The 26,023-nt window shown below is 47.4% G+C and overlaps 2 protein-coding genes across 4 annotated transcripts in view; both read right to left on the bottom strand.

Moving 5' to 3' along the window:
* The window catches only part of AIRIM (AFG2 interacting ribosome maturation factor), a 98,965-nt gene that overhangs the window by 18,888 nt on the left and 54,054 nt on the right, over positions 1 to 26,023 (bottom strand). The window lies entirely within an intron of this gene.
* Positions 1,113 to 24,479, bottom strand: RSPO1 (R-spondin 1). Of its 3 annotated transcripts, none has more exons than XM_083452979.1 (6): positions 23,756 to 24,479; positions 9,796 to 10,225; positions 5,650 to 5,841; positions 3,977 to 4,126; positions 3,488 to 3,679; positions 1,113 to 1,808 (listed from the first exon to the last, which is right to left on the bottom strand). In XM_083452979.1, exons 2-6 carry the CDS (start codon positions 9,908 to 9,910, stop codon positions 1,666 to 1,668), a joined length of 792 nt encoding a protein of 263 aa, XP_083309105.1. In that variant the 5' UTR covers positions 9,911 to 10,225; positions 23,756 to 24,479; the 3' UTR covers positions 1,113 to 1,665. The 3 variants fall into 3 exon arrangements, with proteins under 3 accessions (XP_083309105.1, XP_083309106.1, XP_083309107.1); XM_083452980.1 differs by lacking the exon at positions 23,756 to 24,479 and adding an exon at positions 22,436 to 22,490; XM_083452981.1 differs by lacking the exon at positions 23,756 to 24,479 and having other exon boundaries at positions 5,650 to 5,837; positions 9,767 to 9,918.

Raw genomic sequence — 26,023 nt, 5'->3', positions numbered from 1 at the left:
TCCGGGAGAGCTCGGTACAGCTCTGGAATTGACACAACTATTCCGCTCCCACACCCCTGCTGGAGCCAGGAAGACAATCCGGTGAGCCTTCCCTAGAAACGTAACTGCCCAATCCCCTTGGCTGCAAACAGAAACCAGGGTGGAAATTCCTAGCAGGACAATGGAACTGCAAGAGGGAACCGGACTTGGCTGGTGTACACCCACAGGAGAAGCCTTGCGTTCCCATGCTGCAGGCCTGATGCTCGTCCCTCCAGGGCTCATTGCTCAACAGCCATGTCCAGTGCAGAACCATAAAATAATGGAATTGTAGAGTTTGAAGGGACCCCAAGGGTCATCTCAACCAACCCCCTGGAATGCAGGAATCACAGCCAAAGATTCCCTGACAGATGGCCATCCAACCTCTGTTGAAAAATCTCTGGTTTTTCAGCCACCTTCCAAGGAAGTCCGTTCCCTTGTCAAACAGCTCTTACTCTCAGGAAGCTCTTCGTTGTTTTCTGCTGCTCCAGAGGGTAGGACCCAAACCATTGGATTCAGGGCTTATCCACACTTAACTTTTCTCCACTATTTCCAGGCGCAGTCTGCACATTAAAGCTTCAATTCCAGAGCTTTTTCTGTGAAAACCTGCTCTTTACAACTAAATTGGCACAAGCAGCAATCCGCTAAAAACCCAAATTAATGTTTTCTCTGATTGAGTGCTAAAGAGTGAGTTTTCATGGGGGCAGCTGTGGGGCAAAACAAACAAAACAAAGCAACACTTGGACACAGAGCTTTTAAGCGCAGACTTGTGCCTGAAAAGAGCAGAGCAAAAGGTAAGCCTGGATAAGCCCTCAAATTACAGAAAAGGAGATTCCACCTAGGAAGAACTTTCTGACAGTAGTGTGACAGAGGAGGCCTCAGGATTGGATGCCTCCAGTGTGGGCGATGTTTTGTGGGTGCAAACAGCATTGAAAGCAAAATCACATAAAAATGCCATGGTGGCATCATAAGCACCAAACATCATGAATGCACAATAGAAATAATGTTTAAGCAGACCTTTTATGTACCCTGAAGGATGAGAATACTCATTTCGGAGATACTACTTTGAAGATGATCTGCAGACATAAGAATGGGACTATTTTTTGGGTTTTTTAATCTGAAATTTTGAAGCAGTATCAGGGCAAACACCCCTGGACGTTCATCACAGATATGCAACACATATTCTCAGTGATACAGGTTGAAACACAATGGAGAGGACTTGAAAGCAGCTTTTGTGCATTTCCAGATTTTGAGCAAACTCATTCCAGTCTTGTCCTTGGCATTGGGAACTGTCTCCTCTCATGCCGTCTGTCCATAGTGACTCCAGCTGGAGATGTTTGCTCAGTGGCCCTACTTAAAGCACATGCCTTCTTCCCTCTCATCTTCCCAACATCAAGTCCTGGGCACTCTGTTCAAGAGCACCTTGTTGAGACAGTCCCCTTGCTAAGGAACCACGAGGAATTCCCATGTTTCTGATACACTACGCCGGATATAGGTGGGTCTGCATTTTTGTACGTTTTGCCCGTAGAAGGATCCTTCCGTCTGTCCAGCCATGTCTTACGTCATCGTGGTGCAGTGTTTTGGTTCAATAAAGCTTTCATATACATAGCAGCAATGGAGGTTTGTCATCGCACAGCTGTGGAGGGACAGCTACGGAGCAGAGGTCACAGGCACAACTGTTCCCCTGGGCTGGCCTTTCCTTCTCCTGACACGGCCGTCCTTGGCATCTTTCCGGCTTCTGTCCTCATTCGCGTTGTCTCGCTTTCCTTGCTCTTCCTTTTTCTTTTTCCATCCTGCAAACAAGCAAAAGGCCAAGAGTGAGACAGAGGAACAGATTGCCTGCTAGTTGAGAGGAGGTTGTCCCCTAACCTGCTTCTGCTGTGCAGCAAGAGGACATTAGACACTCTGAAACGGCACATAAACAGTCAACACCACGTGCTACCTGTACATGGGAAGCTGTCTTATATGGGGACTGGCCATGGGTCCACCTAGCTCAACCTTATCTACTCTTGAGTCACAGCAACGACTCTCCAGGATCTCAGGCAGAAGCTTTTCACAGCCCCATGTAGAAATGCTGCAGGTTAGACCTGCGCACAGAGCAGGTTTCCTACCTCTGGGCCTTCTCAACAGAGAGAGATCGCCCTCCTTCTTCAAACTATAATGTTGTCTCTGAGGGGCAAAAAAAGCTTATTCCCCCCCAGATCAATTAACACAGGAAGCTGCCTTATACCAAGTCAGATCACTTGTCCATCTCACTATCGTCTACACTGACTGGCATTGGCTTCTCCAGAATTTCAGGCTGTGTTCTCTGCCCTCTGTACCTGGAGGTGCTGTCAGGGAATGAACCTGGGACCTTCTGCATCCAAACCAGATGCTCTGCTACTGAGCTATGGCCCTTCCCCTGGATGCAAAGGCAGAGGGTGGCTTTTCACCTAGCTTTTGAGATAGACATAGGGAGTACAGGCTCCTGCAATGGCCTTGGGTGAGTTGTGATGTTGCAGACACTCAGTTGTTGGTGAGGGAAAGTCAGCCTGGAGGACAGGCAGGAAGGGAATGGGGGATGAGAAGGTTCTGCTGAACATGCTGAGAGTCCTGCTTCTGTCTCTCTCCACCAGGCCCAGGGCTTGGCCTGATAGACTACAAAAGGACTGCTGCTGCTGCCCAGCAGAGAGTACGGTTTACATTCTTTTAAACTGCTTTTTATTTTATTTTAATTAAAATGGTTTTTGACTTTTTGTGTTTTGAGGGGGTTGATTGGCTGTTTCTGTTTTGATTATGCATTTTGTGTTTCTATATTGTAATTTTATCTTGTGAACCACCCTGAGACGTACAGGTATAGGGCAGTATATAAATTTTAATAATAATAATAATAATAATAATAATAATAATAATAATAATAATAATATGCCTTGGTCCACGTTACAGTATTTTTATTCTAGGTGTGAAGCAAGAGTGCCTCATGGGATGGAATTGCACACAATGCAAACCTGTCTTTTCACAGGAAATGTAGTCTTATCCAAGGCAAACAGCACCACAAATCAACAGATAGCCTGATACATTTTGAAAACGGGGCTAAAGGGTCACAGCCCACATTCTTCCTCCCTGCACACCCAAGACAACAATGTTGAAAAATGAGGCAACAAGAGCGCAGTTGTTCCTTTTGACTTAGCTGGCCGGTTTTCAGCTTGAGCACCACCTGCCCCTGTGAGATACATCCCTAGCCGTGTGTTGCTTATGCAAATCTGAACTGCATCGGAACTGGAGAACTGCTGACTCTGAAAAGGGCATGGAAAATTCAGCCGGTCCAAAATGCAGCAACGAAAGTCCAGCAGAGCCTCCATTGGATTTGCCAGCTAGCCTGATGAAGAGAACGCTTACATTTCAGGAAATAAAGCTACCGTCTCTGTCATTCTTTGCCCTGTGCTTATGCCAACCAAGCAAAGGGGCTAAGTGGAACTCATAATCCATTCACCTTCTGGGCACGGGTTCTTCACCACTGTGCATCTCCGGAGCTCGGTGGTGGCTGGGCACACAGACACGTCCCCCAAGGAGGGCGCCTGAAGGACCTTTCGAGAGCGCTCCTCGTTGCCTCTCCGGAAGCCGCAGAGCTTCTTTTTCTTGGAGCAAGGGCCCCATGGACCCCATTCGCTCATTTCACATTGTGCTATAAAAAAGCAGGGGGGTGGGGAGAGAGAGAGAGGGGTCTGTTTGTCACAGAGTCATAGACCTTGGGGGATTTTTTTTTGCCCCTGTTTCCATGGAAACCAAAATATACATCAAGGTGCTTCAGTGAATACAGCAAAGGCTGAATAATCCTGGGGAACATGGTGGCCTCTAACCAAAGTCCCCTCTTGCTCTGGAACCTCCAGGGCCCCCTGGGCCTGAGCTACTGGCTGCCCTGGGCAGGGCAGGCAAGCAGACCTCCTCCAGCACCACCACCCCTCTTGACTGTCATGCTCACCAGGACTGCTGCATTCCATGGTGCCGTTGGCAGCAGAATAACCCTCAGGGCAGGTGGCGTAACATCTTCCTTTGTGCAAGTACAGGCCTTCCTTGCACTTTGTGCAAAAGTTTCGGCTGAAACAGTCCTCACAGTTGTCGATTTTGCATTCTGTGTCCCGTGGGAGAGAAAGAAAAATGACCAGCTAGAATTACCGCCTCAAATGGAAATCTCCCTCCCACCCAACAGTCCCCCTGCGAGTGGATCCCAAATTAGGTGGCCAAGAGGTCCCATGTGGTTGGCGGGGGGTGGGGTGGGGATGGCAACAGAGCTGGCACTGAAGTAAGATGGAATTGGCACCTGCCACTAAAAGAAAACAACACACAGGAAACAGTTTGTGCCCTGCCAGTGTGTTGGGCCCTCATCGATCAGGGGCTTGCTAAGAGGAAAGTGAAGTGTCCATTCTCTGCCTTGAGAACTGAACATGGCCTTGGTCAGTCCCCACCTGTCTGTCTAAAATTCGGGACGGCTAAAAGGAAGTCCTCTACAGAGCACATAGTTCAACTACGTAACTTGCTCCTACAGGATGCTGTGATGACCTTCCAGCTGGATGGCTTTAGAAGAGGATTAGGCAAATGATCGAGGAAAGGCTTATGAGTGGCACTGTCAGAGGCAGCAATGCTTTTGAAACCACAGGAGAGGAGAGTTGCTCTGCTCGAATCCTGATTGCAGGTTTCCTACAGGCATACAGTAGCATGAAAGGGCAGCAAAGTGGAGTTGCTGCTATATTTTTTCTCCCAGGGAGTGGTCCTGCTTGTGGGGTTACCTGCCTCAGGTGCCAAGGTTTCCCGACCAGCCTTGGGCGCTGTGCCTTTTGACTTGGTGAGTGGGGTCCCATTTGCTCTCCCACATCAGGCAGCCAAAGGTATTGGATCAGCCCTGACTTCACCTCCCTGCAGGTGTGGTGCTCTGCATGCTTTCTCCTCTTTGTCCATACTTTCTAAGGGATCTTTCTGTGCACAGTCATCCAGCCCTGGCATCAAAGGAGGCATGCTTCCTTCTGCCGCACTGTCCCCTTCCACAGGAATGCAACCAAGCTTATAGCTTACAGAGCTGTTCTTGAGGAACCAAGGAGTGCTCTGGTATCCCATCTACACTTTATTGATTGATTGCATTTATAGCCCATCCTTTGCTCCATGGAGCTCAAGGTGGCCTACATAGTTCTCCCTCTCAACCTGGTGAGGTAGGTTAGGCTGAGAGACAATGACTGGTTTAAGTGAGCTTCATGGCTGAATGGGGATTCAAACCCTGGTCTCCCAGGTCCTAGTCCAACATGACAACCACTGGCTATGGGGGCAGAGGACTTTCTTCATCCATTCCGCTGATGTATGCACTGAAATGAGCTCTTGGAAACCCATGGTATTTTTCATTCCAATGGAGTGCCAAAGACATTTGCCTTAGGTGAAACTGCATTTCCTAAGTTAAGAACCTTCCTTATAGGAGTTTAGATGGCTGGCTCACACCTCAGATTACGGATCAGTTGTTCAAAAATCAGAAATCACACAGAATATTACCAAGACGCCATTATGTGGTGGGAAATGACATTCAAATATAGCTGAATTTCACAAGAAAATAATGCTAGGCTGTTCCCTCCTCCCACCCTATCCCCCCCAACCCCCATCCCAAAGACTCACTCATGCACTTGTTCATGTCTGGATTCCGCACATCGAAGTAGCCCGGTGGGCAAGAGGGCAGGCAGATGCCAATTTGGCGAATGTCGTTCCTCTCCAGAAGGATGAAGAGTTTGGGGGAGCATTTGAGGCACCCGTTGAACTCAGAGCACAGGTCACATCCCTTCGCACAGCCTTGAGTCATCTCAGTACTGACTGGAAGGAGGGAGAGAGAAGTGAGCACCGTAGAGCAAGATCACCTGCCTGCTTCTATGGAGGGTCATAGCTCAGTGCAAGCAGGAGGTCCCAGGAGTTGGGAGCAGAGACCCAAAGCATCTCCCAAACACCCTTTGGCATGTGGTTGCCCATCACTGCTAGCTAGGCCCTTGAGAAGCTGGAGATGTTCACAGAATGCACAATGGGCAAGTTGAAGCAATAAAGCAACTAAAACAACAATAATAGATTCTGCCTAAACCTTAGGAAGAACTTTCTGAGGGTAAGAGCTGTTTGACAGTGGAACGGACATCCTCAGAAGGTGGTGAACGCTCCTTCCTTAGAGGTCTTTAAGCAGGGGTTGGGTGGCCATCTGTCAGGGATTCTTGAGCTGTGATTTCTGCATTGCATGGGGTTGCACTAGATGACCCTTGGGATCTCTTCCAAGTCTACAATTCTATGATTTCTTGCTGTCAGAATCTCCTGGCATCTCAGGGATATGGGGTGTCACCACAGGACCCTGGGACTGGTTTGCTTAAGTTTCTTGGGAATGGCTTCTGAAGTCGATATTTTCACCATTGTCAACAACAGCTAGAGATGGAGGACCAGCTTCTTGTACCTTGCCATTAAAGCACTTTGTGGTTGGGCGCAGAGGCCAGTCTCCCAGGCAGAGCAGAAGTCTGCCTTAGAGGGGAAGGGAAATGACACATCTGTCCATGTATGGCTGTGGGTCTGGACCATTCAAGATTTAAACTGCACGTGCCAGGCAGACTATGGCCTGATCCAGAAGAAGCTTTGCCGAATCATAGAATAATAGAATTGGGGAGCTGGAAGGTACCCCAAGTGTCAGCTTGCCCAACCCTCTGCAATGCAGGAATCACAAAAAAAATAAATAAATCCCTGACAGATGACCATCCAACCTCTGCTTAAAAACCTCCAAGGAAGGACAGTCCACCACCTCTGAGGTGGTCCGTTCCACCGCTCTTACCATAAGAAAGTTCTTCCTAATGTTTAGGCAGAATCTCCTTGTCATTTGAATCCATTGGTTCAGGTCTTTCTCCCTCTGGAGCAGCAGAAAGCAAGCTTGCTCCATCTTCCATGTGACAGCCCACCAGATCTTTGAAGATGGCTATTCTATTAGCTCTCAGCCTTCCCTTCTCCAGGCTAAACAGACTCAGCTCCCAAGAATGCTTTGGAATCGCTTCCTTCCCTCACTTAAATTCACACAAGGTTTTGAGAAGAGTAAAGGTTTGCCCCAGCAGAACCTACAAGGAAAAGTCGAGGCTCCCACAGCCTTGTCTCTGCTCTGCTCTCCTCCAGGGAGGCTTCCCTCTCTGAACTCGCTTGGATGGAAGCAGAAGTCCAGATCCGGAGAGGACAGAGACTCACTCCTCCTGGGCCCTCCTTGGCTCAGGCCAACAAAAACATCCCCTTTTATGTCTGTGCTGCTTTCTGGTATCAATTATCATGGACAACTCAGCCAGGTTTTTAAACAAATCGTCACAGGTTATTTATATTTATACTGGTTAATTATGCAAGCATTGGCTTTTGTTTATAGCAAGTCTACATCTTTTTTGACTTTATTTTAAACACATTATTTATTCTTCCTGCAAAGCAAGTGCTCTGACATTCCTGAGAGTCAAAGGCCCGGCTTCTCGGTGGTGGGGAGATAGGCAGAGGCTGCAAAGGCTGCGAGATTGGGAGAGAAGCAGCAGGACCAATTTGTCAACTCAGCCCCAACTGGATTTGCAGAGGGAAGCTGTTAGAAGCAGAGCCTGCCTTGAGAAACTGGGAGCCGATTCCTTCTCCGAAGTGAGTCCACTCCAACCACCATGGACCACTGGGATATCAGTTTTTTTCCACCTTAATATATTGGAAGATTGAATTTAAGTCCCGCTTAACACACTTGTGTCTCAGGCACAGTTTCATGACCACTTCAAATTGTAATAATAATAATAATATTTTTTTATTAAACCCCGCCCTTCCTGGTTCAGAAAACCGGGCTCAGGGTGGCTAACAACAAATTTAAAACACTTAATTGTAGAAGCAGCATAAAATACAGTATAAAAACATGAATTACAATAAAATTCAAAGTTCAGAAATCAATTTGGGGGAAATCCATCTAATAAGCATTAGATAGTCACCGGCGCTAGCTGGCTGAATTAGTCCTACTTGGGCCAGCGAGGAGGCCAGGGGAGAATTAGCTGTGGGGTCTCAGAGCGGGTAATCTTTATAAAAGGGAAGGGGGAGGGAAGAGAAGGGAAATAAAAGATCAGGCTGAATTCAAATTAAAGGTGGAATAGCTCTGTCTTACAGGCCTGACGGAAGGAGGTTAAATCCTAAAGGGCCCTAGTCTCATGGGACAGAGCATTCCACCAGGTCGGAGCCATCACTGAAAAGGCCCTGGCCCTGGTGGAGGATAGTCTGACTTCCTTAGTGTCTGGGACCTCTGAACTATAGTTATTCATGGACCTTAAGGTCCTCTTCCAATTGTAGAGTTGGAAAGGGCCCTGGGGGTCATCTAGTCCAAGCTCCTGCAATGCAGGAATTGCACCTCTGTTTCCCTCTCACATCCTCCAGAGTCCACAGAGATGACTGCTGTTGTTTTGGCACAGTGACTTCTCTACTGTTTACAGGGACAGGGCAGGTGGGCTCCCATTTGCTCCCCTACTCTTTGTAAATGGCACACATAGGGACCCAGTGTGGATCTGGAATGCAGCAGACCCCAAGAAGTTAAGCCCCCCACCCCACCCCACCTGCTGCTGCCTGCCAGTCCTGACTGATGTACATCCCTTCTCCATGCTAGCCCCTTGACAACCCCCCCCCCACCCCCTTCAGGGCAAACCATGCAGTTAATGTTACATGTAGTTTTATCTGCAAATAAATATACACACACATCTCCCATATCTATTCTGGCAGAAGGTATATTGCAATATGGTTATTGAAATGACACTTCTGGCAGCATAAAAGTGAGACATTCTTTAAAACCACATTCACACCATGCATTTAAAACACTATGGTGCTACTTTAAACAGTCACAGCTTCCCTAAGGAATCCTGGGCACTGTAGTTAAGGGTGCTGAGAGTTGTTGAGATACCCCTGTCCCTCTCACAGAATGATTTAACAGTCAATCCCTCTTCCTTGGGAACTCTGAGAGCTGTCACTCAGGGAGCAGAATAAGGGTTTGCCAAAAACTCTTGGTAGCAGATATGTCAGATAGCCAGAATGTGGAAATATGGAGTCCAGAATGAAAGGCCATGAAAGCTTCTGGAGATGCTACAGATGCTGGACTAGATGAGCCTTGGGGTCCCTTCCAACTTTACAATCCTAGGATTCTATGACACCCCACACTCTACGCAAATGGATAGGAAGGTGTCTAGAAGCTCAGTTTCCTTTGTTCCATAAGAACCACTCTCCAACTAAGGCACCTTTCAACCACACAGCATGCAGTTTCCTGAATCTAGGAAACACAGCATTTCTCACATCAATATTAAGGCCACCTTCCCATCCCAAAAGGATCTAGGAGAGGGGAGCTTGGCTTGAGTCTGGCAGGTAGAGGAGGGGCTGCTATTTTTTTATAAAGAAGCTAAGAAGAGCCTGCTGGATCAGGCCAAGGGCCCATTAGTTTAGTTGAGTTGAGTTTTCAGTTTTTAGTTTAGTTTAGTTTAGTTTAGCATCCTCTTCTCACAGTGGCCAACCAATGGGAAGCCTGCAAGCAGGATTTAAGCACAAGAGCCCTCTCCTCTCCTGCGTTTCCCAGCAAATAGCATTTAAAAGCATTGCTGCCTCCAACTGTGGAGGCAGAGCAGAGCCATCTTCATCAAATCAAGGCCAGATCACCCTCCTAGAGAATTCCTGTCAGCCCCAAGCGCTACGTTGCCTCAAAACGCAATGCAAGAAGAATAGGTCAATGACGCAGGTCTGCAACTTGCCATTTCAAAGGGCTTTCATACATACTTCGTCTTTGCCTCTTGCCCTTCAGTGCTTTGCTGCTGCTGCTGCTGCTGCTGCTGCTGTCTGCAAGATCCGCCAAGCTCAGAAAAACCACCACTGTGCACAGTCCAAGCTGCATAGTAACTTCCCAGCAGCTCAGACCCTCGAAGGCAGAGTGACTGGAAGGACTCCGGCCCACAACTGGGTCGCGGTGTGTGAAGCTTTTTCCTAACGTGTTCGGGACTTGATCAGAACCACGAGTCTGTACACAACGCCCAGTAAAAGACCATCTTCACGAACCAAGGTCTTGACCCCGAAAGCATTAGGTTGCAGATAACATGATTCTGTTTCCAACCCCATAAGGAGCCTGAGAGGCGAGAGGCGGCAGTCCCATTGGGCACAGACAGCGAGGATGAGCTTGGGGCGACTTGAGTCGTCTGCTTGCACCAAGACACTGGAAGGAAGGGAGAAAGGAAGCTGGTTAGTTAGCCGGTTTATTGCATTTACATCCCTCCCTTTCATCCAAGGAGCTCAAGGTGGCAAACATGGTCCTCCCCCTCCTCATTTAATGCCCACAACAACCCTGTGAAGTAGGTTAGGTCACACCCAGTGAGCTTCATGGCTGAGTGGGAACTGGAACCCTGGTCTCCTACTCTGGCACTCTAACCACTACTCCCCACTGGCTCTCCAAGCTTTCATTTCACAGCCTTCCTTCTCAACTGCTCTAGATCCCTAGAAGGCTCCCAGCAAGCACCTTCTAACATTTTGCCTTTCTGAAAACAGTCAAGACTGTGACAGTTTCCAGATCTGCTACCACTTAAGGTTGTGACAGTCAGGTGCTGCATGCAGCAGACAAAACAAGGAGCAGAGGTCAAGTAACAAATGGGATGTAGTATTTATATACAGGTTGAGCCACTTCCTTTATCATTCTGTGGAACCTCCCACCTCTGCTAAAGCTGGAAAGGCCCATAATTCAGAACACATCTGTGGGCGCCTCTCCTGCTTGTAAGACCACTGTGGCAGGACTCCAGCGAAGAGGAGGAGAAAGGAGCTGAAAGACTCTTCTCAGCATTACACAGACCACAGGCTTGAACAGCACCACACATGCCACGGAAAGGGCAAATTCCACGCTAGGGATCACTAGGAATGGAATTGAAAATAAAGCTGCCAGTATCATAATGCCGTTACGCAATTCTAGGGTGTGGCCGTATTTGGAATACTGTGTACAGTTATGGATGCCTCGTCTCAAAAAGGATATTGCACAGCTGGGAAAGGTCCAGGAAAGGGGAACCAATGGGATGGAGCGACTCCCCTATAAGGAATGGTTGCAGCATTTAGGACTTTTCAGTTTAGAGAAAAGGCAAGGAAGAGGTGACATGATAGGAGTTAATAAATGGAGAACGTGAAAAGAGAAAAGGTTTTCTCCCTGTCTAGAACTCATAGACATCCAATGAAGCTGAATGTTGGAAGATTCAGGACACATCCAAGGATGCCTTAAACTTAGGACACATCCAAGGAAATACCTTCTTTACGCAGCACAGAATTAAACCATGGAACAAGCTTCCACAGAAGGTAGTGATGGCCTCAAACCTTTAAAAGAGGACTGGGCAAATTCCTGGAGTACAGGGCTATCAGTGGCTACTAGCCCATATGGCTGTGCTCTGCTTCTGAATGCCAGCTGCAAGTATTTCACAGCAAGGGAAAGGGCTCTTGTGCTTGAATCTTGCTTTGGGATTTCCCACAGGCGTCTGGTCGGCCCCTGTGAGAAAAGGATGCTGGACTAGATGAACTATTGCCCCGACCCAGCAGGCTCTTCTGGTGTTCTTACGTTCTTATGCTCCGAGTCGAGTTTGGTAGTGGCATAGCTAATTGCGGGCCTAAGGAGCCAGGTCATTGTTGGCCTTGGCTGAGAGATGGAGCAACTGCAGTTCAAGCCCTTGAGCCAAACAGATGGAGCCGAACCTTCTCTCCACGCTTCTGCCGTCACTCTTCAGGTCGTTGCCAAGGCTGCCAGATTATCTTGGTGTCAAGCATGTGTTTGCACTTACGAGGGACACTGTATCATTAAACTTGTCTGCGTCGTTCGTGTGTGTATGCCTGCGCACGTGCACGTCGATTTCAAATAAACAATTAGCTGCTTGTGTAAATCCTGCCTGCCTCTTGACTTGGAAGTCTGTCTGATGCACTTGGCATCACCTTTTAAGCTTCTCTGACCAAGCATGGTTTCATCTTTAGTAAGGGTGGGGGAGAGGGGGACTAGGAGCACCCAAAACTGTTTCCCAAGTAGTTGAGAATGAGAAACAGCCTTTGAGGAATCCATTCTGCTGAAAGGATCCTCCGTTAAACCCCAAACCACTGTTGAATGTGCAGGGAGTCTCTGTTGAATGTGATCCTAAGAGCCCTCCTGGATCCATACAAAGGGGGCCCATTTAGTCCAGCATTCTGTTTAGACAGTGGCCAACCAGAAGTCTATGGGAATCCCTATTTCTGCTGCTCAGCAACTGGAAGTCAGAGACATACTTCCTCTAAGAGCGGAGACAGAATATAGGCATCAACAGCCTTATCCTCCAGGAATCTGTGTAGCCATCACTGTATCCAGCAGGATCAAATTCCATAGTTTAACTGTGCACCATGTGAAGAAGGGTTTTTTTTTTCCTGCTCTGAAATCTTCTGGCATTCACCGTCATTGGCTGTCTTGAATCTGGACACCCCAGCTAGGGATGGAGGAGAAATCTGATTCAGTTTGCATTTAACCTTTCTGATTTGCTCTTTTCAAAATAATTCCCGGACTGAAACACAGCCAAATTTGCCCTTCTCCAAATTTTGCAATGCCATCCTCCAGCCACCTAAGGTGTTCAAAAATGTATATGCTGGTGTAAAGTGTGTATACAAATGCATATACTTATGAAAATGACTTGCAAAGTTGCAAACAAAACTGTGTTGTATTGGGAGAAATTTGCACTAAAATGCATGTGCATTTTCACAAAGATGTCTTTGTTTAAGAAATTGCAAAATGATGTAGAAATTTTGAGAACGTAAGATTGGGGGGGGGGGTAGAAACTAAGAGAAATCAAAAATTGTGCCCGTCCCTCACCCTACAAGGCAATTTTGTTAATTGTGTGTATGTATGGAAAATGCTGCTTTGTCTACACTGGGAGTGCCAGTGTGTGACATAAGTGTGCTCTGTGTGTATGGTGTGGGTGTTGTCTAATGTGTGAGCAGAGCATTCAGAATGTACAGACCATGTGATCAAAAACAGAAATTTAGGCCACAGAAGCGAAAGGAAAAGCTGTGATTCCTGCATCGCAGGGGGTTAGACTAGATGACCCTTGGGATCCCTTTCAACTCTGCAGTTCTATGATTCTAGGTAAAACTCATTTGGTAGTAGCAGGAGTAGTGTTCCATCACTTACTAGATAAAATATCTCAAAGTGACTATTATAAAAGCATACAGAATACAAAATTGAAAGTGAGTACATAATAATAATAATAATAATAATAATAATAATAATAATAATAATAATAATAATATATTATTATTATTTATACCCCAACCATCTGGCCACTCTGGGCGGCTTCCAACACAATATTAAAATACAATAGTCTATTAAAGATTAAAAGCTTCCCTAAACAGGGCTGCCTTCAGATGTCTTCTAAAAGTCTGGTAGTTGTTTTTCTCTTTGACATCTGGTGGGAGGGCATTCCACAGGGTGGGTGCCACTACCGAGAAGGCCCTCTGCCTGGTTTCCTGTAACTTGGCTTCTCACAACGAGGGAACCGCCAGAAGGCCCTCGGCACTGGACCTCAGAACGATGGGGGTGGAGACGCTCTTTCAGGTTTGCACCAGGCATTTGACATCACAGCACAAATTAGGAGTTCTGTCCATGTTCCACCCTCCTTCCTAGCGATGATTTTAGACCTGGTGTCATGGGTCTCCATTTCTTTCATTCTTTAGAACTTCAGCACTGCCGGAGGTCCTCTTGTTGGGGCAATTCAGGATCTCAAGACTGCCTTGGCAACCTGGGGTCTCTCACAGTATGGCACATGTGGCAACAGGTGACCCATACAGTCTGACAGTGTGGCTTGGGTGAGGAGCTGGTGGTCCATGTTGGGTGGAGGTGTCAACAGGGCCTTCATCACTACCTCAAGGAATTTGGACTCACAGAGTAACCTTCAGAGGTTGATGGTGTTCTGAAAGCCCTTGGAGAATTTCCTGTTGACCATGCTGGCTCACCTATCAAAGCCTGGTCAGTCTTTGTCCATAAGAACATGAGAAGAGGCTGCTGGATGAGGCCAATGGCCCATCTAGTGCTGCCTTCTGTTCTCACAGTGGCCAACCATACGCTTGTGGGAAACCTGCAAACAGGATTCGAGGACAAGAGCCCTGTCCCCTCCTGTGGTTTCCAGCAGCTGGTCTTCGGAAGCATTGCTGCCTCCATCAGTGGAGGCTCAAGTGACAATTGTGGCTTGAAGTGCTTCTTACTGATTTCATTTGACCCATGGAAAAAAGCAGGATCACTACAGTTATCCACACTTTACTAAACCCAGATTAGATTATGCAGTATTTGTAGGGAAGCCTATGAATAAAAGGTTGGGAAACTGCAACTGGTCTTGGTTATTAACAGATGCTGGCCAGCTGGCCAGATTCTGCCAGTGCTGAAACATCTTTTCTGGCTTCCAGTTTGTTTCTGTGCGCAATATAAGGGATGTGACTTTTTCTCTTCCTGGGCTAGGCTCCACAGGGATGTTTCCAAGCAACTTTAATAATATCCTTTCGGCATCAGGGGAAAACTATTTCAATTACTAAGCCCTCAAATTATGGCCAGTCTTTTTTAAGTCTTCTGCAAAGTGCAACTTTGGGATTTGCATAGTGGATTATTGGGGGGGGGGGGGGTTAGTTGAACTTTTTAGAGTTAAAACAATAAACTTTTACGAAAGCGGTCTTAGATGTGTGTGTGTGATATATAATCAGAAGAACTTTTTGATAGTAAGCTATGCAATCGTGGTACAGACCCCATTGGAAGGTGGTAGACTCTTCTTCCTTTGAAGTTTTTAATCAGGTTGGTTCTGTCTGTCTGTGATTCTTGGGCTGAAGGGGGATGGACTTGATGACCCTTGGGGGACCCATCCAACTCTACATTTCTATGATACTGTATAGCAAATACTAGGGGCTCTGACCCTACTTGCTCCATTCACCAACTTCACCTACTCCTTTGGCAACCCCCTTTCCCCCACATCGGACCAAACACCTCTCCTTTTACACCTCCCCACTCCTTAGACCCTGTCCCTCCCAGCTCACCCCAGTCACTCCTTTTTAAGTGAGCCAGGGGAGGGGCATTTCACAGAGCAGCTAGCTATGTGGATGAAGCCCTCCCTCCATTAAACCTCACTGCAGGTTCCTTTAGCATAGCAAGGGCAGGTGCGTCATTGAGTGAATGGCCTCTTCACTCTCCACCGAACCTCGCTGCAGGCACATTAAATGGGCTCACCATTCTCATGCTGCAGTTTATTATTTATTGCATTTATTTCTTGTGTTTATATCCCACCTTTCCTCAAAGGAGCCCAAGGTGGCAAACCTAGTTCTTCCTATTTTATCCTCACAACAAACCTGTGAGGTAGGTTAGGCTAAGAGACAGTGACTGGCCCAAGATCACCCAGTGAGCTCCATGGCTCAATGGTGATTTGAACCCTGGCCTCCCAGGTCCTAGACCAACACACTAACCGCTACACCACCTCTGGCTCCTATTGGTGGCCACACCAGCATGATGACATTATACCTTTTTATGTGTATAGGAAGATAGGTAGATTATCTATCGATCTATCTATCATCTATCTATATCTATCTATCATCTATCTATCTATCTATCTATCATCTATCTATCTATATCTATCTATCTATCATCTATCTATCTCTATCATCTATCTAGTAAACCAATGTCTCTTCAGTGTTATGTGTGTGTCCCAGGGATCTCCCATTGCCTTCACCAGGAAGAGCGGTGTGGTCTGCAAAATGAGAATGTGCTCATGCTGCAGCCAACCTTTTTGGCTGCCACTTGAAGAGTGAGGATGGTGGAGCTGTTGAGCTGAGTTGTGGGACATTTCTTGGTCTTGGGGCACCAGTGTTGCCACCCTTCAGCCCAGACCTAAATTTAGCACCCTTTGCAGAGGATATATCACACCATCACATGGGTCTTTATCTGTTTCACGGTCTATAAAACTACCGCCCCCTGCTCCCCGCATTCTCTGCCAGGTTTTGCTGGTGAGTAACATGGCAGTGCATGCCAGCAGGCTGCCACCTTTCTTCTCCTTCTTGCGCCTTGAGCACCCTGGTTTTCCTTCACCTGCCAGAGATCTTGCTTCCCATTAATTCTGCAAGTTTGGAGGGATTCCCTGGCACACGTTCAGGACCGCCTACCTCTGCCTCGGGGGAGTTGTGCTGCCATCCATCAGGATGCAATGCAGCAGCCAAAAACCAAGAGCAGACGAAACGGGCTCATCCCTGCCAGCAGGTGGGTGTTTCCTTTGGCTGCAGCTGAAGAACGAGATCAGGGAGCAATGGCAAGGCCTTCCTGCTTCACGATCCTGTCAACAGGGAAGAGGGTGCCTCTGGGAAGTCACCAAGCAGGGTAGGTGGCCATTCCACCACCGCCCCACAGCAGCAATTGTCATTTTTACTTTTACAGTGGTACCCCAGGTTAAGTACTTAATTCATTCCAGAGGTCCGTTCTTAACCTGAAACTGTTCTTAACCTGACGCACCACTTTAACTAATGTGGCCTCCTGCTGCTGCCACGCCGCCGGAGCACAATTTCTGTTCTCACCCTGAAGCCAAGTTCTTAACCCGAGGTACTATTTCTGGGTTAGCAGAGTCTGTAACCTGAAGCATATGTAACCTGAGGTACCACTGTAGTTCTAGATTTAGAACCATACACCTGTTGCAATGACTAGTAGCTACTGATAGCCTTACCCTCTGTGAATTTGTCTAACTCCCTGTTAGATGGTGGTGGTCACCATCACTGCATCATGTAGGAGCAAACCCCCTATTTTAACACTGTACTGCATGAAGAAGTCCTTCCAGTCCTGAATCTTCAGCTTTGTTCGAGTTCAAGGTAGAGGCTACTGTTCTGTTGTTGTTTTTCCAGCAAATTGTGCTCTTGTGTCATATCACAAAGCCAACTCCCCCATCTCCATGAAGCCAAAAGTATAAAACTGTTTTGGTATGTGGGGGGGGGGGGAATGCAGATCATGTTTAAGGTGCTTGAAAAAAAGCAAAACTCCAAAGTGGGCTTTGCAATGAAATGTTAGGTGCAAAAACTGCCTGTCCAAATGGGGACTGGAGGTAGGAGCAGAGCTCACCCAGCAGGAGAAAAGCCTCCAGGTACTCCTGCCTTGATCTCAATACTATACTTCTGATGATTCAGCCTAGAATAGCACTAGCCTCTTTCACTGCTGTATCACACAGTTGATTCATGTTAAACTTGTGGTCTACTAAGACCTTTAGATACTTTTCATATATTCTACTAACAAGCCAGGTTTCCTACATCTTATGTTTGTGAAGCTTTTTATTCTTGTCTAAGTGCAGAACCTTACATTTACCTCTATTGAAATTCATTTTGTAAGCTTTGGCCCAGTTCTCCAATCTCCAATCTGTTAAGGTCATCTTGAACCCCAATTCTGTCTCCTGCATCATTAGCAGCTACCCCTCCCAGTTTGGTGTCATCTGTCAGTTTGATGAGCATCCCCTCAATTCCTTCATCCAAGTCGCTTATAAAGGCACTGAACAACAACGGGCCCAGGACACAATGCTGCAGGATTCCATTTGTCACTTTTTTACAAGATGATGAGGAACCATTAATGAGCCCTTTTGGGGTTCAGTCAGTCAGCTAGATACAAATCCACCTAAAGGTTACCTTGTCCAGCCCATATTTTACCAGCTTCTCCACAAGAATATCATGGGGGATTTTGTCAAAGGTCTTACTGAAATCAAGATACACTATGTCTACAGCATTCCCCTGATCCACAAAACTTGTAACTGTATCAAAAAAAGAAATGAGGTTCATCTGGCATGACTTGTTTTTGATAAACCTATGCTGAATTTTAGTAATCACAGCATGTTTTTCTAAGTGCTCACAGACTGACTTTAATGATCTGTTCTGGTATAAGAAAATAGATGCTAGGTGCACCTTTGTTCTGATTAACCAGGACTCTTCTTACGTCTATACTGCCTTTGAACCTGGAGAAAGTTGCACCACTTTCCACTTTGTGATAGAGAATCCAAAGCCCACCTGACAGCCCAGATGGACACACATGGCACAACAGCAGCACGCAGATCTTAGCCTACTATAGTCCTGGGAACTAGCAACAAGTTCCCCCAATAACAGCTGGCCTGACTCAATGGGCCTGCAGATGAGAGAAACAGCAGTAGAGGAACAAGGAAGGAGAGGCTCCTATTGCCTGTAACGAAGAGTGCAGGGGAGGGCCAGAGAACGCATAAGAACATAAGATCCTGCTGGATCAGACAAAGGTGGGGGTGGACATCTAGGCCAGCATCCTGTTCCTACAGTGGCCAACCAGATGCCTGTCAGAAACCAGCAAGCAGGATCTGAGCATAAGAGTACTCTCTCCCTTCTGTGGTTTTTAACAACTGGTATTCAGAAGCATTACTTTCTCCAACTTTGGAGACAGAGCACAGTCATCATGGGTAGTAGCCATCAACAGTCCTCACTTCAATGAATTTGTTTAATCCTCTTTCAAAGCCATCCAAGTCAGTGGCCATCACTGCCTCCTGTGGGAATGAGTTCCACAGTTTAAGAGAGAGTTGGGGAGGGAGGTTTCATTGCCTCCATACAAGCCCAGATACTGACTTCTATCTGTCAGGCTGGGCTTCCAAAGCTCTTGAGTTTCCGCTGTTCCCATCCATAAAAGATGCTCCCTGGGGTCACTCTTGCGATGGGTTGACACCTCATAGTTTACTTAAGTGACAAGTGGTTTTAGGAGCCCTGGCCCCAAAGCCCATTCCAAAGCAACCCGGGGGCTGCTGCAATGCATAATGTCACATTGTACATCAGTGATGGGGGCCTGTCCTGTCAGATTCCTTAGCAGTTACAACTGTGGGCCGATGAATCCTCCCAACCCGTTAAGTTTCCATTTGGCTCCACAACTGAGGTGCTTAACTCCTGCAGGCCTCATTGCCTAGAAAGTTGATTTGGTGCAGACGCGTGAACCTCCTCCAGCCAAAACAACCGTGTCCTCAGCATCAATAAATAAATCTCCTTCATAAATAGAGATTTTAATAAATTCCTGCAAGCCAAACAAGGATTACGCCAGCTTCACAGGGTGATTCATCCCCTGTTTACATCCTGTGATCTCCACTTTGCTGTGCTCTTCCCCCTAAGAGGGACGACTCAGAGAGTCTCTTCGCTGGTATGGTTCACACAGACCAGTCAAAGGCTGGCTGGCTGGCTTGCAAGGGGTCTTGAGACCAGCAGGACTCCTTTGCCAGCCCTACCAGCATCTATTGAAGTGCAGTTCCCACTCCTGGTGGCAGCATGCATAGGAGTGGAGGGAAGACAGAAGCAGGTTGGATGGCTGGTGGCAATCCTGACACTTAGGCATCTCTCACTCCACAACAATTGCGGTGGGAGGGGGGCAGGGCATGCCAATATAGCTGGCCCTTGTAAGCCCTGAAGCAAACTCGCATAGCCTGTGATAACTACTACCCAGGACACTCGACTGTGGCCCTGGAGCCCCTTTCCATCCTGCTACATGTGAAGCAATAACAAAGCAGAAGATTCACCTGAGCATGTGCAGAGTGCTTTACCATCACCACCATACCAGGATTGGGGGAAGAAAAAGTCCAAGGCAAAAGGTGTGGCTGGAAAGCTGACTCGAGCAAGGGCTGGTTCTCTGGCCCGCCCACCCCTGCTCGAGTTTGCAAGATATGGATGATTAGCTCATTCAGTAGAGTACAACACTCTTAATCTCAGGGTTAGGGGTTTGAGCCCCACGTTGGGCAAAAAATTCCTAAATTACAGGGAGTTGGGCTAGATGTCCCTCGTACTCCCTTCCAGCTCTACAATTCTAAGATCTAAGAAGGAAACACAGATCCGTTTGCCCTCTCCCACCTTCATGGAGGCATTCCCTGGCAGTGACCCTCTGCCTGACCCCTTCCCACCCCTCTGGGCCATCATCATTTCCTGCCTGCTCTGGGGGTCAACATCCTGCTTGGCACGCTGAGCAGGGAGAGAGCCGCACAGGACAGAACTACCATCTCTCGCCTCCCGTGGTGCACAAGGTCACCGAAAGCAGAGAAAAATCCATGTGGAGGGCAGGGGGGGAGAGGGGGGCCGTTGCTGCTCTATCCCCACATGATGCTGAAAATGCACTTTGTTTTGCTTAATCCTCCAAGCCATAAAAACAGGCTGGGCTCTGTTGTGTTTCCTAACCAGAAGGTCAACATTTGGTTTTGATAGGAGTTTCTCTAATCCTGAAATATAAACTGAAGGGCAAGGAAGCCATGGAAGAAGACCACTGAAGTTTGCAGGAGCCTCCTCAAGATCTGTGTCCTCCTGCCCAACCCTGGCTCCTGCTCAGTACTCAGGTGGGCTCTGCTAACCTGCAACCCCCTCCTCTCCCTCCCCCTGCTGCCCTCAGAAAGCCTCGTTCTGGCAGCCTCAGAAGCCTCAATTACCTTCTCTTGCCCGTGCATCCCTTGCAAAAGCTCCCATCACACTAGAGGTTCTGTTTTAGTTTGTAAAATTATGCATGGCATGGAGAAAGCCTTTCTCCCTCTCTCATAACACTAGAACTCATGAACATCCAACGAAGCAATGTTGGAAGATTCAGGAGGAAGTTCTCCTTCACTCAGGGCATACTTAAACTACGTAACTCGCTCCCACAGCAGGCAGTGGGGGCCACCAACCTAAATGGCTTTAAAAGAGATTTCGAAAAAACTGGTGGAGGAGGTTAAAGCTAACAGTGACTACTAGCCTGAATACTTCTGAACTCAGAATGCTTCTGAATACTAGTTGCTGGAAACCACAGGAGGGGAAAGTGGTCTTGTTCCCTGTGTGGCCACTGTGAAAACAGGATGCTGGACTGGATAGCCCATTAGCCTGATCCAGCAAGCCCTTCTGATGTTCTTATTCTTGCTTTCCCTGCTTCCTCACCAGTCCATTGGCCTACAGTATGCATTGCATGGAAGCCCAGCATGGGAACAAGTACACTAGCAAAGCCATCAGGCTTTATACAGTAGCCAAAGGAAATGGAGCCATGATATTCATGCCAATGGCAGTAAACAATGACACCTTGAAGCTTTTCTAAAGCTCATCGCCAACGACTCACACAATGCCTCTTGGCATTAAGAACGTAAGAAGAGCCTGCTGGATCAGGCCAATGGCCTGTCTAGTGAAACATTTGGTTCTCATAGTGGCCAACAAGATGCCTATGAGAAGCCTGGAAGCATTACCCAAGAGCAAGAGCCCTCTCCTCTCCTGCAGTTTCCCAAAACTGGCATTCAGAAGCATTGCTGCCTTGACTGTCGAGGCAGAGTGTAACCATCATGGTGAGATCAGCTGGTGTGGACTTCAAAAGGTTAGCTCTTTTGGGGTTGGAGTGAAGAGGTGTGGATGTTCTCACTGGCTGAGGGTTTTCAGTTCATCCCACTTCTGAGGCTCACTTGTGCTTGATCTTGTTTGGGCGAAGAGTCCTGAGGAAGGGTGCTGCCAAAGGGTCAGCAAAGGAAGGAAACGGGCTGTTGACAAACTCGCCTCCTTTAACATAACATAATTGTGCCCAGATTTTACAGCTTCCCGTTATTTCTCAGGGAGGCATTGCTTTTGGAACAAAACAAAAACTCCTGGGTGCATTTCTTTCCTGCAAGAAGACGGTCATCACCAGCCTCCAGTCCTTTTTCTCTGTTTGTTTTTCTTCTTCTTTGGCATTCAGCATTCCCTGTTTCTTATGGACCCCGCCCTGAACCCCAAGTGCAGTAACAGCCCTGCCTCATTCCAGGCAGATGGAGAATCCCTGGGGGATCATGCTTCCTGCTGGGACTTTGCCAGACGCCCCCAGATTCCAAGGTGCGGTTCTTTCGGGCATGGAGGAACTTGCTGCAGGGTTGGATTCTGTCCTCACTCATCATCCTCACCCAACAGGAGGGATCTGCTGGATCTCCCTCAGGGGATAGGCTGTGCTGGTCCTTGAAGCCAGGTGCCTTCTTCCTCCAGCTCTGGTTCCAAAGGAGTGCCTCCTGCACAGCCCAGAAGAGCAGCAAATCATTGAGCCACACAGGAAACTGCTGCCCAAAGGATCCATGTCAGAGGATTGTTATTTTGAGAATCTGAGAGGCTTTGTGGCCAATGATGTGCTTATCTTAAAATCTGTTCAACCAGAGAGCCAGTGTGGCATAATGGTGTGTCTGACCAGGACCTGGGTGAGAGCAGGGTTGAAATCACCTCTTGGCCGTGAAGCTCACAGGGTGACTTTGGGCCAGTCACTGCCTCTCTCAGCCTAGCCTACCTCACAGGGTTGTTGTGGGGATTAAATGAGGAGGGGTAGAATCTGTCGTGGCTAAAAATTGGCCGCTGTTTCTTTAATGCCAAAAGAACTTAGTCAACATGAATCAGTGGCCTACAATGACTCATGCAAGCTTTCACCTAATTGTACCTGTATATACAGAGTGGTCAATGCAAGTATACTCTTCTCTTGGACTCTTATGCCGACAAGGGTCTGAGGACCAGGCTGAGGAGACAAAGGAAGTCAGGACCTTTGCTTTTTTCAAACACTGACAGAATCATACAGGCCACCTTGAGCTCCTTGGAGGAAAATATAGGATATAAATGCATTAAAAAAAAAAAGGATGTATATCCCAGGGACAAAAGAAACACTTGTACATCACAGGTCTTAGATGGCCATGCCATCTAAAAATGATGGTCCTCCAAACTAAGATGGTTGAAGGTGGTAGATGACAGCAGGACTGTTGTTGCTCATTTGGAATATGCCTACCTTGCTAGAATTGCTGATCATGCAGTGTGGCCAGCTTAATCAGACACTGCAGCGGAGCGAATGGTGTGTGGGTGTGGGTGTACACCACAGGAAACAATGGCTCTAACAGACCATCTTAAGCTCTAAAAAAACCTACTGTTGATCTCCATACTTTGATGACAACCCTTTCAGCACAACCATATAGCATGTTAGCTCAGAGTTAATTCCCGCTCAATAAGGTTTACTCCCATGTAAGCATGTTTAGGATTCCAGTTTCTGCTCTTCAATTTGGATAAATTTAAAACACCTTTCTGGAGTGTCAGCCCAGGCTTTGGGGTCAACAAAGAGGATTTAATCAGATGCAATGCAATGTGTAATCGCCACCACAGTTGCCCATCTGGTTGTCCTCCTGGAACCAGGCATCATGGGGCATTATGTAGAAGACTGCCAGGCTGAATGCCTCCTTAGGAAAGGACTGGTCAGGAAGGACTATAGCAAAGAAAGCAAATGCAGCAGGGAGCCCTAGCCCCTATTGATGATGATGATGGTGATGAAAACATATTTTTATTAAAGATTTCTTAGTTTACAAAACTATGTGCAATTTTTTTTTCAAAGTTAAATTTTCTACAGATCAGTTTCATTTGTTGAGACATTAGTGTTACATTAGGAAGAAAAGGGGGAAAGAGGCGGAGGGGGGCATGGTGAGTGGGGATGTATACACAGTTGTCCTGAGATGGTTCCCTTGATCCATCACCTAGGAACATGATCCATATTCCCAAACCATTTCCTAACACTGAACCAGAGTCAGGCCAGGAAAACCCTGTCCCTGGTTTGAGAGTGAAAGCCCTCCAGGTTCTGTTCTCTGGAAGTTCCCCAGCAATGCCAAAAAGTGTGATCCACCACATTACATTAGGTGTGCTGTTCTCAAGCAACCTGACATGCCCAGCAAATCAGCCCTTGCCACAGCCCCTTCCAAACAAGCATGCGTTGCGAAATCCTTACCTCTGAGCTGTCAGTTGCTTGCTGCTGCCTGAAGAAACTCTCTCCGCTACTCTGGTTAGACTCCAATTTCAGCACTCATCGCAATCATCCATTCCACCAGGGAAAAAAGTTTCCCCGCACAAGTTTTTCCCTCTGCCAGTTTTTGTACCTTCAGTTTGGATTTTTTAAAACAACAACAACCCCAAATCCTTTCTTCTTCCAAAGACAGGCACCAAATAGTTTTCCAAATTTCACAGAGGGAAGCGATTCCGTCTCCTCCACCGAGCCGAATTCCTGCTTGCGAAGATTGCCTGGGCTCGTTTGTATCCCACACGGCTCTCTGGATATGCTGAGCAAAAGAAGAATGTGATCATATCTAAGCAATTTGCACATTAATAAGTTCCTGTTTTTGATGCGGCAGACTCCAGCCCCTCTTCGCCCGGACGGCTTCCCCTGTATCACTGCTCTCCTCCTCCTGCCTACAAACGTAACCCATCCAGCTTTGCAAAGGCATGGAGTGTGCAAACTGCGGCAGGAGGGAATCCCACCCCACTCGTACCACCTCCTAAGACAATATCCTGCCAAAATATTGCGACTGTTGCAAAACCTGGACTGGAGCATGCAAAGTTCTGTCTAGAGCCAGCAGGAGCTCAGCAAATTGCCACGGTGGGTGGAAGATGGGACAAAGAGGCCCTTCTGTGTCTGGCTTCATTTAAAAGTCATGGAGGATGAGGGTGAGGATGACATTCCAGTAGTAACCAGCCTAAGGAGTCATCTATGGTCACTTTTGCATCTGTTAATAAACATGTCACATATTCGAAGCAGCTTGTTAGCCACTTGGAAGGAAGACAACTTTTTTCTAACAGGAGGCTGGCCTGGGAGCTGGACGCAAAGCCTGGGAGTGTAGCCTAGTGAAGCCAACTGAGGCTCAGTCCAAAGTCTGATTCAGCTAAACCTCTCTTGTGTCCATTTGTGCCTGTATAATGCATTATTGTGCATTCACTGCTGTGAGGTTCATCTTCATGGAATAAAAAGCTATCAGACCAGTTTCACTCCACGGACCAGAGAACCCAAAATTGGGGGGAAAAACACCTCTGTGACTCCTTTTCCCTGAGTACACAAATGATATTGATTCACTACATTGCACTAAGTACATTGCACTAAAACTTCAGCCCAATGGATGAATGGTGAAGAAACCGAAATGAAATTTAAGAAAACCTCCACCCATCACAACCTTTCAGGTCATATTTAGGGCCAGTAGGAAAGAAAAACTGTGTTTGAATGTGGGCATTGGATGCATCTGGCAAAATGGGCTTGAGCCCATGGAAGCTTATGGCCTTTGAAGTGCCACAAGGCTCTTCAATTGTTTGGGACAGCTCAGGTGCCATTGTGGTTGCTAGATGCAGCTGCTTGGGGGTTTCTTGGAGGCACCTGGAGTCTGATTTGGGGGCATTGCAGTGAATTCTGGAATAAAGCCTTTGGCAACCGTTGGGCTGAGAGTCTGAATGCTGCAGGAGGAGCCAGGACACCTCTGTGTCTCCACAACATGCTCCACTTAGGGGAGGGGGGTCGTCTGTGCTACTCAGTAGCACAGATGATCCATAGCCCTGCCCTCACCCCGAGTTAGCTGAAGCCTCCCTTGCTGTTGTGTTTCTACCTGCTGCTGAAGACCTGCTGTCACATGTGATGTCATGCAGATAGGAGTGGTTTGGGGGAAATGGCCTCCCAGGCCCAAGTACGACCTGTGCTGGGTGGAATCAGCCCCGCAGGCCAGAGGATCTCCACCCCTTTTGTAGTGCATCAGCAAAGTGAATGTTAGCGCTGAATTTTTTCAGCAAACAAATGGGGTTTGCCAGCCCTGATATACAAAAATGCTCCAGGCATGGTTCTAAGCCTCGTTGCAAAGGTCTCACATTTTACATTTTGTGGTTGGATGTGTGAGAGAGAAGGGCTTTTTAACATCCACGCACACTGATTGTGTAGGAGTGTTTGCAGAAAATGGGTTATACCAGATCTCAGTTGAATCCACCACAGGAAAGATGCAACTTTGTCGCTAGGAAAAAAGGAAGGGCAAATGATGGAGTTTTCAAGGACTAGCAAATGAGGCAGAAGCAAGAAAGAAAATTGCACTAAAGGGGAAGGGAAACAGCAGCTCTGTAGGACCCCAAAGATTCCTATTGCCTGGTGTCCAATCAACTCACTTGTCTGTTAGGGCTTTGACATCACTCATTGGCTAAAACCACAAACAAGGCTGAGAGGGGCCAGGCTGGCTTATCTCACAGAAGTCAA

The sequence above is a fragment of the Podarcis tiliguerta genome, assembly GCF_965153285.1.
Source record: "Podarcis tiliguerta genome assembly, chromosome: 8".
In the NCBI taxonomy this organism is placed as follows: domain Eukaryota; kingdom Metazoa; phylum Chordata; class Lepidosauria; order Squamata; family Lacertidae; genus Podarcis; species Podarcis tiliguerta.
This window is presented reverse-complemented; position numbering and strand designations above follow the sequence as displayed.